Here is a 15,559-nt window from a genome sequence, read left to right as displayed (position 1 = left end):
AAAGCTGTACCCCTCGGTGAGGGCCTCGCTTCCCGCCTGGGACCTTAACGTGGTCCTCCACAGGCTTATGCTACCTCCCTTTGAACTGCTGGCCACGTGTTCCCTGCTGCACCTTTCATTGAAGGTTGCTTTCATCGTGGCCATTACATCGGCTCGAAGGGTGTCGGAACTAAGGGCGCTAACTGTAGACCCGCCCTACCTTGTTTTTTCTCATAACAGTGTAAGGCTACAGCCTCATCCAGCCTTCCTCCCGAAGGTGGTATCACCATTCCACCTGTCCCAGGAGATTTCTCTCCCGTTTTTTTCCCCCAAACCTCACACCTCCTCTAAGGAGCGGGTGCTGCACTCCCTGGACGCCAAGCGGGCGCTGGCATTCTACATTGATAGGACCAAGCCGTTCTGTAAATCACAACAATTGTTTATTGCGTTTGGGGACAGAGTGAAAGGGTCTCCTATTTCGACACAAAGGCTATCAAGATGGGTGGTGCAATGCATCATAGAATGTTATCGACTGGCTGGTAAAACCCCACCCAGGGTGAAGGCACACTCTACCAGGGCGCAGGCGTCCTCGGTGGCCTTTGGTGCCCAGGTACCAATCACAGAAATTTGCAGGGCAGCCACTTGGTCTTCCCTTCACACGTTTGCAACACACTATGCGCTACCTCAGCAGGCCAGGGAGGATGCAAGGGTGGGCTCTGCAGTCCTCGAATCTGTGATGTAAATATGTAAATATATATATCCGGTTGTCTTTGTTCTTAATATGTGCCTTATCAGTGTTGGATTGTTCAAATAAATCCATTTATTGTTCACCTTCCTTCATGACTCTGGTGGTATGACTGCTCCGACCCCTCCTCCGTGGGGTTAGCTTGGTAGTCACCTACTTCGAATGGACATGAGCAACCACTCAAAGAAGAAAAGAACGGTTACTTACCTGTAACTGTTGTTCTTCGAGATGTGTTGCTCATGTCCATTCAACTCCCACCCTACCTCCCCTTCGTCGGAGTGTCCGGCAAGAAGGAACTGAGGTGGGGCAGCGCCGGCAAGGGTACTTATGCCCCGCCATGGCGGCGCCATTCCAGGGGGCGCCCTGCCGGCGCTACGGGTACCGCTAGGGAAAATGCTCTGGAAGACGCGGTGCGCACACCTACTTCGAATAGACATGAGCAACACATCTCGAAGAACAACAGTTACAGGTAAGTAACCGTTCTTTTCTTTCCTTCTCTCCTATTTTGAAAATGGAGTGAAACTTGTAAGAAACAAAAATAAGAAAAACTTGCCTGGGTTTGGGATTTGTTATGAATCTGAAATGTATTCATTTGAATATAGGTCAAGTGTTCTGCTAAACTTATACTCAGCTCTGGATTTTCCCACTCCATTTACATGCTATTCCTGCACTTTCCAGGTTACTCTTGAATTGTGAAAAGACTCCGCATTATCTGCAGCATTCTTTACATATCAACCTGAGATTCATTATTGATGTTCTAATAAGTAATTTTCCACACAACTTGAATAAATGTCACGTTGACATGCATAAAAACAGACCTTTATACTAATCCTCATGATGGAATACTGTCTACTTAGAATCTTGTCTAAAAAAACAAACCAACCAACCAACTAACCAACCAACCAACAAACAAAAACCTTACGCACCAAAAAGGAATATTCAACCATGACTTTCAGATACTTTATTGTTATTTAACAGTGCTCCCTGTTTCACAGAAAACACAGAACAGGTTCCTTGTCCAAAATAACTGACAATCGAAGGGCCTGATCTCACAAACACTATAAATGTAAGAATCTAAGGTGGGATATGATAGGTCTATAAAATCATAATTGGTGTGGAAAAAGTGAATAAGGAAAAGTTATTTATTTATTCACACAATATAAAAACTAGGGGTCACTAAATGAAGTTAATAGGCAGCAGGTTTAAAACAAACGGAAGGAAGTTTTTCTTCACTCAGCACACAGTCAGCCTCTGGAACTCCTTGCCAGAGGATGTGGTGAAGCTAGGACTTTAACAGGGTTCAAAAAATAGCTTGATCAATTCATGGAGGTTAGGTTCATCAATGGCTATTAGCCAGGATGGGTAGAAATGGTGTTCCTCGCCTCTGTTTCTCTGGAGGTGGGTGACAGGGGAGGGATCCCATGAGGATTACTTGTTGTGTCCCCTCCCCCTGGGGCATCTAGTATTGTTCACTGTTGGCAGGCAAGATACTGGGCTGGATGGACCATGGGTCTACCCAGTATGGTTGTTCTTATGTTCTTAATATAATCAAAATAGTTGTCGCTTCAATGTAAGCATTTATGGGAGTAACATTACTCATGTGTGTAACTTTTTGCTGAAAAAGTATTGCTTAGTTTTTCAAAACAATTTAATGTTGCAAAAAGTGGTTTAAGGCCTTATTCATGCGAATACCTATAGTAACTGCATTTTTTAAAATTTTTTCCTAAGGTGGTTGTAAATGCCCTAATAGGTGCCATTCCTTCCATTATGAACGTTCTGCTCGTCTGCCTCATTTTTTGGCTCATTTTTAGTATCATGGGAGTGAGCCTGTTTGCAGGGAAATTTGGAAAATGCGTTACCAAAGAAAACCCTGGATTCACTAAAACTATTAAGGATAAAAAGGACTGCGAAAACAAAAATGACACACAACAATTATACTGGATAAATCCTAACGTCAACTTTGATAATGTTGGCTCTGGTTATCTGGCTCTTCTTCAGGTGGTAAGCTCTATTTTGCCTTTCTGGCATGCAGTGAGGTGGAGTGAAGTCAAAGTTTTTCCTGTTGTTTATCCACATCTGCAAGGAGCGGGAAGCTGTATCTTTGCAGAGTCTGCTGTCCCATTCCCATACCATGTTCAGAGTAGACATGTTAAGTAGCAGTTAATTGGCTAATCGAGTAGTCGATGCAATTTCCATCAACTACTTGATTAGTCAATAAGGAAGGGCAGTTTCAGTGGCTCGTGCCAGGTCTCAGCACAATCTGCTGCTGCTGCTCTGCATTATTAAAGGGACAGGGGAGCTGGTCCCGCAGGTCTACCCACCACCATCTCCCCTGTCCCTTTAATAGTGCAGAGCAGCAGAGGGGATAGAGAGATTGATCAAGTAGTTGATAGGGCTATCCGATAAGCTGCTGCTTGTTGAGTAGTCAACTACTCGGCTACTCGTTCACATCCTTAGTTCAGAGTGGCAACATAGTTCACCCATGCACAGTCACTTATTCCAATGTACACATATATAATGTCTAATGGTACTCTACAAATTGATTAGGTGACCATTTGAAAATCTGCTCCTCTGATTTGCAGCTTTATCCTGTGAAGACGGTACATGTGTTATAATTTCATTAAACTAAAGGCAAAATTCTCTCCTGCACTGAGTAAAGCTCAATGCAGAAATAGGAAGTTGGGGAACGAGCACCAGTAGGCTGGTTCCAATTCCCTGATTCTGGCAATCGACTCCCACTGCAGATAGTAAATGAACCACAAACAACATAAAGTCCTTGCCTTGCATGAAGAATACTGGTGTAGTGGACTGTTGTTGCAACACGCATCCTTCTGGCCCCTGGCATGTTTCCTACAGTGGTAGAGGTGACAGGGGCCCAGCTCTATCACAAACATGTCAGCAGGGAGAGCCCCTACACAGCAAGGGAGTTCTGTGCTGAGCACTTGTGGGCAGTCAGCCATTCCTTTGCACCATCCAAGAAGCACAAGCATATTGTAAACAAATTTAAAAAATCTCTCCCTAAAAGCTAAATATGATTTTAATATTTTTTTTGTTATTCTAGGCAACATTTAAAGGTTGGACAGACATTATGTATGCAGCCGTAGATTCAAAAGGGGTAGGTCATGAATATTAAAATGTTAGCCCTTATAACAATCTCTCCAATTTTTACTTGTGTTTTGTAATTTTCAGATGTATTAGTGTTAATCAATACAATGTATAGGTCAAATCTGTTCATTGTTTTGTAGAATGTATAGGTGCTATCTATTCATTGAATTAAAATGGATGACCATCCATTCAAAATAAGTGGTGTATTATTATTGTTGTTGTTATTATTATTATTATTCCACCCAGCATCCAACCAGGATCAAGGCTCCAGTGCATTAGGTGCTTAACAAATGCAGAGTAAGATACAGTCCCTCATCCCTAGGACTTACATTGAACAAGATAACCAGCATGCAGAGGTGAAAGTAAGCCAGGACAGCCCAGTATACCATATTGGCAAGAAAGAGGCTGGCAAGATCCAGTATGCCATGCTAGCTATTGAGAGCTGGTACAACATATTGGGAAGACACTGTAGTGCCCCCAGCCCCTCCACAGAGCTGCCTGTCTTCCATTTCCATGTGTACAGCAACATCTCCTCAGGAGAACAGGGGTGGGGTGAGGAGACTGGGAGCACTATAGCATCTGCTGGAGGTGTTCTGTTCCTTTCTTCCCTGCCTCTCCCAGCAGGGTAAGGAGTAGATCCCCCCAGCATCCCTCAGCCACGTCCTTCAGCAGGGCTGCTGCTGTTCAGATGGAGTAGAGGAAACAGCTCTGTGGAAAGATAGAGAGTAGGCCTGGGGCTTCTGTTCCTTTCCATGGTGGCAGAGGAAGAGTGGGAAAAGCAGCAGAACTGCTGACAGCTCTTCTGACTGCCATACCACTCTTAGCCCCCTGTCTAGAATGGGGAGATGAGGGACAGGGGAAGAGCATGGGGACCCTGGGCTAAGGAAAGGGATGAGTTACATGGGGAAGTCAGGTCACCCCTCTTCGCTAGTATTTCTCCCTCCCCCACCCCCCCCATACAAAGAAAAAAATTACTTTAACTCCTGCCAGCATGTCTTCTGAGGAAAGGAATGAGCTCAGACATAACCACGTTAGAAAATTATTTTCTCAGGCTTATTCAAAACTTAGTTGCTTTTGTCCAAAAGTAATGGAATATCACTTTAATCAAGGGGTTAAAATGGAAGAAACATTTAGACCAAGCTTCTCAAAAGAAAAAGCTTAAAGTTACGCTCCTAAATAAGTGATATAATTTTCTAATGTTGAACAATCAACAGTTCCCACTGACCTTGATCAAAGCTCTTGGCTACTTGCTGTCTTTGAAAATCATTCCACTAAGGTTTGATTCAAATCTCATGGAAGTCATTAAAGACTCTGGTCAACTTCAGTGGACTTCAATGAACTGGGCATATATTTAGTCATGATGGATAATATTTTAAACAGATGATTAAAAAAGAGAAATATTTTCTTATGTGTTCCTGCATGAAGACAGAATTGTAACTCCTTTTGCTCTCCTTAAAATAATTCTTCCTTCAGTCATTTTTTTTCTTTGTCAGCAGTGTTTGTGGAATGTCCTACAACTTCCTTAGCATAAGTATAAGCAACATCAATATAATTTACAGTAGGGGTGGGCAATCATTTTGGATGGGGGGGCACTATATAAATTTTGGAAGTGGCCACTGGCTGATCTAGAAGTGGCGGGGCCTTGTGCGGAAGGGAAGAGGCCTCAGGCGGAGGGGACGGGGTTGAGAACTACCCTGCTGGCTAGGGTGACCTTGTTTTCTGAACCAGCTGCAGCTAGTAAGAACAGTTTAATTTAAATTATGAAACAGATTAAGCATTTTAACTTTCTCTTGTTAGTTTATCAAACTTCATTTTAAATAAAGTAAAATATTAGTTCAGCACAAAAGGTTTCAGTGTTTTCTTTATTTATGGCAGGGTTCAGGGGCTTCCCATAGACCAGATTTACTTTTCTGGGATTCTGGATTTAGTGGATTTTATGGACTTCCTTAGGCTCCGGGGTAGGGACAAAAATGAGAGGTACAGTGTGTGAGACAGGGCTGCTAGCAAGGATAGCAATAGGGTGCAGGATCTGGGAGGGAACTGGTGTGCAGAAGCAGGTTGGGAATAGGGTGTCCGGCCAGGTGGAGGGAGCAGGAACAAGGGGGGGTGCAGTGAGTGGCCAGGAGAGAGAGTGCAAGAACAAGGGAGGATGTTGGAGCAAGTTGGGGGTCCCAGATCTAGGAGGAAGGGAAGTGAGGGAATTGAGGTGGGAGGGTGTCTGGGTATGATGGGGAACCTTACCTGGTTTCGTGCCACCTTACAGCAACAGCTGCAGCCATGCTGTCCTAGCTGCCTCGGTGGGAGGCCTTGCAGCCACTGTGGCTGCACAGTCCAGGGCCGGAGGCACCTCTGCCACAGACATGTGGCTGTGGGTCAGCACCAGAGGCTGGAGGCACTGCTGCCACAGTTATGCAGCTCAGGGCTGGAGGCACTGCTGCCATGGCCATGCAGCCCTGGGCCAGCCCTAGAGTCTGCATAAGCTGCAGCAGCAGCTACACGGCTCTGGGCCAGCCTCAGAAGCTGGACATGCTGCTACCATGGCCACGTGGCCCCGGGCCAGCCCTAGAGGCAGGAGACACTGCTGCTGCAGTCCGGAGCTGGCCCCAGAGGTGCCGCCACCGTGGCCACAGGTTGCCCTGGAGGCACCATAGCCCAGGGCCAGCTCCAGAGGTGCCACTGCCATGGCCACACAGCTTGGGGCAGACCCCGGAGGAGCCGCTGCTGCAGCCACATGGTCCAGGGCTAGCCCCCTTCCCTCATGGCAGGCATGTCACAGGTTGGGCACGTCCATTAGCGGGCGGGGCCTGGAACTGCCTCACGGGCTGGACCAAAACCCTAGGGAGGCCCGATTTGGCCCGCTGAGAGGCTTTTGCCCACCCCAGATTTACAGTGATCACTTCCATACATGGACAAGGTAGACCTTCACAATTTCAAAGAAAACAAAACAACAGACAGTTGCAATAATACCAGTAAACTATATTGGGCCAAATTCTCTGCCCACTTACTCCATTGGAAATCTGACCACAGGAAATCTGGCATATTTATTTTTAGAAGATATTTTCAAGTTACCAAGAAGGATAATCAAATGCTAAGAGAAACATTGTTTTCAGATAAATTGTCATCCGCATCTGCTATGGTGTCCTTTGATTTAATTTTGTCCAAAAGTCATACTGTAGATTTTCTCTCCCCTCCTCATGTATACTCACTAAAAGCAAGATTTATTGCTGTGCACTATGGACAGTTTTTAACTAAACAACTTTTTTCAGCATTTGTAGTGATGTGGTAAATTTGATACCCAGTAATAAACTGCCTGGGAGGGGGGAGGATATCAATGAACTTATAGGGACCTAATTCTAGGATCAGAGCCATATTATTTTCAGTCGTTTTTTGTCTTTATTATTTTTGCAGAAAGAACAGCAGCCACAGAGGGAACGCAATCCATACATTTATCTCTATTTTGTGTTTTTCATCATCTTTGGATCTTTCTTCACACTGAATCTCTTTGTCGGTGTCATTATTGACAATTTTAACCAACAAAAGAAAAAGATAAGTATATTGGCTTTGTTTCAAGACCCCTAATATATCCCTTGCATGATGTCTTCAGAGTACACTGAAGATCTAAAACTTTGTTTATATGTATTCACGTTTATTACATGGAACAGCATCTGTATTGAATGTAATTGAAGCAGCACTACAAATGAAGTGCATTGCCATTCCTTTCCCATGTTTTCCATTCATATAACCCTTGGTTCCAGGGGCAGCACTTATTCGAGAAGATGTGAAGTCAGCTGTACCATCCCTGGAATGTTACTTCCCTCCCTGGAGCTGACCACTCTAGGACAGGCTCTGAGGAGCAGCTCTGTGATTGGGCAGTGGGCCAAGGCTGGTAGAGAGCACCAAAAGTTGGAGATCAAAGGACAGGGAGTGACTTAATCATTTCCTCGTGTGCCTGAATTTTTAGTAACCTAGTAATTTTTCTGCTTTCTGAGCCAAAGGAGTGCCCCCATAGAACTTTTTAAAATGCATATGGGCCTAATTAGGACAAGTAGGCAAAAGCTAAAAAGGCAGAAAAAGAAATGTTGGCTTCCAATATTTTTGACTCTTTCTCGTCCATAATAATATCATTATCTCCATATACTTAGGTAGACAAGACATCTTTATGACAGAAGAACAGAGAAAATATTATAATGCAATGAAAAAGCTGGGATCCAAGAAACCTCAAAAACCTATACCAAGGCCATTGGTGAGACCACTAAAGTTCTTCCAACTAAAATATTTCTAAACAGTGAAAAAATATAGCAAAATTAACATAATCAGCCAAAATGTATTAATTATATGTAATATATGCATTATATGCAATGCATTTGTTTCCAGTGATGTTTAGAGAATGTTCATAGATTTATTTCTAGACCATGAAATTGCCACTGAAGAATTATAAAGAATAAATATGCATGAAGTCATTCACAGATATACAATTACATATTTACCCTGGAAGTGATTATCTTTCAGAATGGGAAGGCGCTATATTATTATTTTTTACACTCTTCCTTGCTCTAATATATCTGTCTAGAATGGAATTAAATAACATTGAAATATATAAAAACTGAAAGTAAATATATACACTTGCCAAAACAGGGCCACATTTTCATAACTAATAAATACTCCCTTTTTCTCCTACAGAACAACTATCAAGGTTTTTTTTTTGACATTGTAACAAGCCAAGTCTTTGATGTTATCATCATGGTTCTCATCTGCCTTAACATGATCACTATGATGGTGGAAACTGATGATCAAAGTACTCGGAAGACTAACATTCTTAACAAAATCAACATGTTCTTTGTTGCCATCTTTACTACAGAGTGCATTGTGAAATTGTTGGCCCTAAGACGCTACTACTTTACCAATGGCTGGAACATATTTGATTTAAGTGTGGTCATCATGTCCATTGTTGGTAGGTAAAAATGTACAAACAAGCTCAGTAATAGCCCTCTATATTTTTTTCATATGTTTCCATGACTCCTTGATGTCATTTCCTCCCTGCCCCTTCTCCCCATAGAATCATAGAACACTAGAACTGGAAGGGACCTCAAGAAATCATCAAGTCCAGTCCCCTGCCCTCACGGCAGGACCAAGCACGGTCTAGACCATTCTTGATAGATGTCTATCTAACCTGCTCTTAAATATCTCCAGTGATGGATATGCCACAATCTCCCTAGCAATTTATTCCAGTTTTTAAGCACTCTGACAGTTAGGAACTTTTTCCTAATGTCCAACCTAAGCCTCCTTTGCTGCAGTTCAAGCCCATTGTTTCTTGTCTTATCATCAGAAGCCAAGAACAATTCTCCCCCCTCCTTCCTGTGACACCTCTTTAGATACCAGAAAACCGCTATCATGTCCCCTCTCAGTCTTCTCTTTTCCAAACTAAACAAGCCCAGTTCCATAAGTGTTCCCTCAGAGCTCATGTTTTCTAGACCTTTAATCATTTTTGTTGCTTTTTTGAGCAACACACATAGGGTATGTCTACACTGCCACCCTAGTTCGAACTAGGGTGGCTAATGAAGGCATTCGAACTTGCAAATTAAGCCCAGGATTTAAAGCTCCTAATTCGAACTACCATTAAACCTCCTTGCAGGGGAAATAACGGTAGTTTGAATTAGGAGCTTTAATTCGAACTACCTACTCCGTGCCACGTGTAGCCGCGAGCAGGTAGTTCGAACTACGGGCATTTAAAAATGGCACCCGCCTAGGAACATGCAAATGAAGCCCGGGATATTTAAATCCCAGGCTTCATTTGCACGTTCAAATGCCTACGTTAGCCACTCTAGTTCAAACTAGGGTGACAGTGTAGACATACCCTCAGCGACTGTGCAAAATTTCCCATATAACATCACGTGCTTGTTACACTTACATGTTTTCCATGTGAAGCAACTGTACAGCTCTTGTGGGCACAACATACATTTCAGTAAAGTTTTTTTTTTTAAACTTTTAGAGATAAGTAATTAATTTTTTTTAAAATGTGTAAATTTTCCCATCAAAGCTGCCAGTGCTAGATCATCAACACATTAATGTCAGGCATACATCAGTTTTATGAAAAATATAATTCTTTCAGTTAATAATTCAGAAAAATTAGAAATTCTAACTGATTATTCCTTTTTTTAGGTACTGTGCTTTCTGACATTGTTAATGCATTTGAAAATTACTTCTCACCTACACTCTTCAGAGTCATTCGCTTGGCTCAGATTGGACGAATACTAAGACTTGTCCGAGCTGCCAAAGGAATTAGAACACTTCTTTTTGCTTTATTGATGTCTCTTCCTGCTTTGTTCAACATTGGCCTCTTACTTTTTCTGATCATGTTTATTTATGCCATTTTTGGCATGGCTAGGTTTGCTTATATTAAGTGGGAGAGTGGGATTGATGACATGTTCAACTTCCAAACTTTTGCTAACAGCATGCTCTGTCTCTTTCAAATCACAACTTCTGCTGGCTGGGATGGTTTTCTCAATCCTATTTTAAACACTGGACCACCACACTGTGATCCAAACATACATGGTACTGTGGGGGAATGTGGCAAGCCTACTGAGGGTATTATATTCTTTGTAAGTTATGTCATTATATCTTTTCTTATTGTTGTAAACATGTATATAGCTGTTATTTTAGAGAACTTCAATGTTGCCACGGAAGAAAGTACAGATCCTGTAGGTGAGGATGACTTTGATATGTTTTATAAAGTCTGGGAGAAATTTGATCCAGAGGCAACTCAGTTTATTAAGTATTCTGCACTTTCAGACTTTGCAGATGCTCTGGCAGAGCCTTTACGCATAGCAAAACCAAATAAAATTGAGCTCATTGCTATGGACCTTCCTTTGGCCAGTGGAGACAGGATTCACTGTTTTGATATTTTATTTGCTTTTACCAAACGAGTATTAGGAGAATCTGGGGAGATGGACAAACTGAAAGAACAAACAGAAGAAAAGTTTTTGGCTGCCAATCTATCCAAGTTTTTTCATGAACCAATCACAACCACTCTCAGACACAAACAAGAGGAAGTTTCTGCCATTATTATCCAGAGGGCTTATAGAAGTTATTTGATTCAACGGTCCATGAAGCAGGCCTCTCTCTTATACCATCATAGAACTAGTGATGGTGATAGCCTTGAAGATGTTTCACAGAAGGAAGGACTTATTGCATTCATGATGCATGAAAATTATGGTAGGACTCTAGACACGTTTGAAACTGTGTCCTCGACATCTTTCCCTCCATCCTATGGCAGTGTCACTGGGGACACGAATGACAGTCCCCAAGAAGATGGCAGACATGTCTAAATGTAATATACTATTGGTTGTCAGCTGTCTTCAGACAAAGATGAACAATCCATTGTTTAATATTTTGTTATTAATGCTTTAAAACAATCACAGTATATAATGATGTAAATGTAGAACAACGAACACAGTCTTCTTTTTAAACAGCTTCAAAAGAAATGAGGTTGATTCTACCCTTAATTATGGAAGTCCATAAGCTGTAACATTTGTCCTTTCTACCTTCAACTTTATTCAGTGTTTGTATTTAGCTATAACTAGGAAAAATCTGGGTGGCATCACAGCTGTTATATTAGCAGCAGTCCCGAATTAAGGCAGAATTCTTGGTCCAGTCATAGACTTAATTAGAAGAGCACGCTGCTTACTTCTAATAAACATCCATCTACTTAGATTGTTTTGCCTTACTGAAAACCAAGTTCAAGGAGTGTTAGGTAAGTTTCAAGGTATCTGGGAACAAATAGTTATCTGGCAAAAGGGTGGGAGAAAATCTAATGGTTTGTGAAGGATTTGAAGAAGGGTGGGGGATGAAATGTATCCTAATTAACACTTTGATTACAAACCTGATAGACTAAGGCTCCCAATCTTTTCAATTCTGTGATCCACATATCACAAACATAGCTATTGCATGACCCATTGATATGTCAAACTGTACTGGAACTCCTCCAATATGATGAATTTAAACACTAGCCGTGCTATGTATATTATTGTAGTCAAGTTACTGCAGTATAATAATGTAATGAATGTAACACTTAACATTACAGAAACAGTAACGAATTAAGTGAGACTTTTTTTACACAAAATTGAACTGTGAACTGAATTGTGAAATTGGCATCTTTTCTTTCTAAAGATCTTCACAACTTTTATGACATCATGATCTCATTAGCCAGGACTTGTCCACAAAGATTCTATCATAAAATCTCGAATATAATGCGCACCGATGTATAATGTGCACTTTGACTTTTGAATTTTATCATAATGAAAAAATCTATACTCCTATATATAATGCTTACTCCGACTTTGCCTATTGTACATGTATTTTATGATACCTGTCATCATAGATACGAAGGCATCATTAAATATAGTCTATTCAATTATAAGTCTATGGTATGCCGGCACGTTGTATTTCCTGCCTTTTTGTATTGCCGGTTGATTGCACGTACGACTATAGAATACGTGGCATTTTGACGCTCTATTTCCTTTAAATTCGGTTAATTTTAGTAATGTTTATGACTTATTTTCATAAATGTCAGCAATTAATTGACTATAAAGTATTTCATACAAGAAGTAAGACGTACATTTCATATTATTTATTGTTTTTAAATATTTTAAAGCATTCTAGGAATCTCTGCCATTTCAGTTGATGTTGATTTCATGTTTACTGCCGTCTTAGCGTGGCGCCAGCATAGCGGAGGTTTGTCGTCTTCTGACACGGAACTGCCAAAATAAAACTTTAAACAATAACTCCTATATATAAAATGCGCACCCTGACTTTGACCCAAAAACTTAGAAAAAAAGTGTGCATTATATTCGAGATTAAACAGTATACCTTGGCCTAGCTTTAGTCTCTTCTACCACGCATGTAAATCCTATTTAATATAAATGGGTTCATATGATTGGTATGAACCATTTTGCTTTTCATTGTCTGATTTGTCTTCTTTTCTGTCACATTGTCAGATATTCAGAGCCATAAGACCACTCCAGTCTCTCTTGACATTTACATTCTATATTTTAAAAATCTGTTGATTTTTATAGTAACTCTGTTTTCAAGATAAGGTAAAAAATTGCAAGATTCCTGTAACTACCAAAGGTTGCTGGTCTAGGGGAAGCACAGCTTTCCTTTCTTCACTGCAGTGATTTCAGACTAAAAAGAAGCTGAGGATGCGATATTAGACTGGGACTCTGATGTGGGTTCAGTTCTGTGCTTGGCTACAGACTTCCCATGTGACCGTGGGCAAATCATGCTTGATTGCAGTGCAGATGTACTGTAATTTCTCTTTCATTCAGTGCTCCCTCTATAAAATGGAAATAATAATACCTCCCTTTCCCCCACTTTTGTCTGTTTAGATAGTGAGCTCTTTGGGCAAGAATTGGCTCTTACTATGCATATGTACAGTGCCTTGTACAATGTGGTCCCAATCTTCCTCAGAGCTTCTAAGTACTATTTGAATACAAAAATAATAAATAATATTTGTAATGCCTTCTCTCTCTCTCTCTTATTCCCTCTGCTTTGCCGGGACTATGTAGTTTCTCAGTTTGGAGCTTTGGGCCCATGCTATTAAATTCTCCCTATACTTTGAAAGTACACACCATGGGCAATATCCCTTATTAAAGCGAATCAGCTTAGTTTTATTGAAGTCTGTGACTGCACTATTGAAATCAGCAAAACTATGCTAATTCACACCAGATAGAGATCTGGCAAAATTGCTAAATTCTTACATTGTTTTTATTAGAATTACACAATTTTAAAAATGATCATTCGTCTTGTAACCCACCAAAAAACAGAGGGTGGCCCAAAATGATTGCACCTGTAGTGCATGTATTGGGAATCATGCTGCTGGTCCCAGTCCCTTGATTGGCACTTTTCCAACTTAAGGGCTGCAGAATCAGACACTACTCCTTCATTTCCCTTCCCCTTCTCCTCCCTCGCCTGTGCGAGTATTTGGACACTGGACCTGAAGAACAGAATGGTTCTTGTGAGTCTTGCAAAATGACCTACCTTGAGAAGTTAAAGCTACTACTTCATTAAATGGAAAATAAATCACTGAGTGAGCACAATTACATTTACTGATATTTGGGTGGTTAATTGAAAAAAAAAATCCAGGTTTGCAAAGTATTAAAACATATGGGTGTGTTGATGAGATGTGTGATTAGAGATTCAACAATGAGTCCTTTTTCACAATGAAAGTATCATGTGACTCATGAATATATACACATTGAGTTAAACATATAAAATGAAATGTGTATTTAATATATGCTCCTTACACTGTAAGAGCAGTTTAAGGCATCAAAATGTGGGCTTTGTCTCTCCTGGCCCATTGGCCATGTGCATAGGGCATAAACTATGGGACCTTTCTTTCCACTCATTACATTTAATAGTAGTAGTCAATTCTGACTTGATAGTGGTTTCCCACATATTGTTAGCCTATATGCTAATCAGCTAAAGAAATTACCCCAGGCATGTTCCTGGGGAATTATCTTTTTGTAAATGAACTTTACCCAAGCCGATTCAAATGTAAATCATTATGGATACTAATGAGTTATCTCGATTGTACATAAGAAGCCAAGTCCTCAGCTGGTGTAACTCTCCATTGACTTCATGGGAACTGGGCTGATTTACATCACTGAAAATGTGGCCCAAAAAATAGGTAATTTAATGTGTCCAATGGGATATATGTTTAATTAAAAGCCTTCTCGGAAAGTCAACAATCATTTTTAAACACATTTTTATAAAGCTTTGTGTAACTAACCTAAATCTTTCTTGAAAATATATATAAAAATACATGTGTACACATGAAAATACACACATTCATATTCTCTGGCGGTAGAAGACAAAGGAGAAATTTCAAGCCAAAGTGGTGTGACAAGGTGTGACGTAGTGGGGGTACTTGCTGGGCTGTGGTGACCCCTGCTGTCTGGAGCAAGACCCAGCAGGGAAAACCTCGCTAGGCAGAGGTAATGCCAAACTTGTTGAACCAGTGGCCAGACACCCACCATGGAGAGGAACAAAGGAAGGTGGAATGCTGCCCTGACTGGGGGGCAGGGCTGGAAGGGAATTTAGTTAGTTACTGTCTGGGAGCATGGAGGAGAGCCTAGGGAAAGAGGCTGGAGTTTAGGGGCCCAGTCTCCCCCATCTCAAGGGGGCCTGAGGCATCCTAGCCCAGCTCTGTGACCAGACTACATCTGTGCTGTGCTGTATCCTGGAGAGGCAATAAACTTCCTCTAGTCCACCGGCTGGTGCAGTCTGTTTGTGCCATTTCGGGGTGCAGGAGACGGGGGACCCCAACGTGCTGTCACACAAGGTCAGGCCAGAGGGATACAAAGAGTAATGGAAGGGAGGTATATTAGCTTCAGACTGAGTAAATCTTTGTTCCTAGGGCAACTGGCAGAGGTTAGTCCAGAACCAGTGAGAATTTACCAGAGTCAATCAGGGCAACTGTGCACCTGGAGCTAATTAAGCAGACTTACAGAATCAAGTATGCTTATGCTGATTAGAACACTAGGGGCCAATTAAAGAACCAGTGGAGACTGGTTATAAAAAGGCTCCTCTACAGTTAGTGTGAGAGGAGCTGGGGACAGAAGGTGCGCTTCTGGGAACTTAGGAGAAACAAGCACCAGTGAACACGAGGAGGATGACCCTGACAGAAGGAAGGTGCTGGGGAAGGTGTGGGGAAGTAGCTCAGGGGTTTTGTAG

General features: G+C 41.6%; 1 protein-coding gene across 1 annotated transcript in view; it reads left to right on the top strand.

Annotated features, from left to right (window-relative positions):
• LOC102447998 (sodium channel protein type 5 subunit alpha-like) overlaps positions 1 to 13,313 on the top strand; it is an 86,251-nt gene extending 72,938 nt beyond the window's left edge. Inside the window, exons 21-26 of the mRNA XM_075922836.1 lie at positions 2,453 to 2,725; positions 3,786 to 3,839; positions 7,238 to 7,379; positions 7,972 to 8,072; positions 8,510 to 8,780; positions 9,989 to 13,313. Coding sequence (XP_075778951.1) covers positions 2,453 to 2,725; positions 3,786 to 3,839; positions 7,238 to 7,379; positions 7,972 to 8,072; positions 8,510 to 8,780; positions 9,989 to 11,154 — 2,007 coding nt within the window. The 3' untranslated portion in view covers positions 11,155 to 13,313. The remainder of the gene's footprint in view (positions 1 to 2,452; positions 2,726 to 3,785; positions 3,840 to 7,237; positions 7,380 to 7,971; positions 8,073 to 8,509; positions 8,781 to 9,988) is intronic.
• Positions 13,314 to 15,559: the final 2,246 nt, after the last annotated feature.

This window comes from Pelodiscus sinensis, chromosome 2 (genome assembly GCF_049634645.1).
Source record: "Pelodiscus sinensis isolate JC-2024 chromosome 2, ASM4963464v1, whole genome shotgun sequence".
Lineage (NCBI taxonomy): Eukaryota > Metazoa > Chordata > Testudines > Trionychidae > Pelodiscus > Pelodiscus sinensis.
This window is presented reverse-complemented; position numbering and strand designations above follow the sequence as displayed.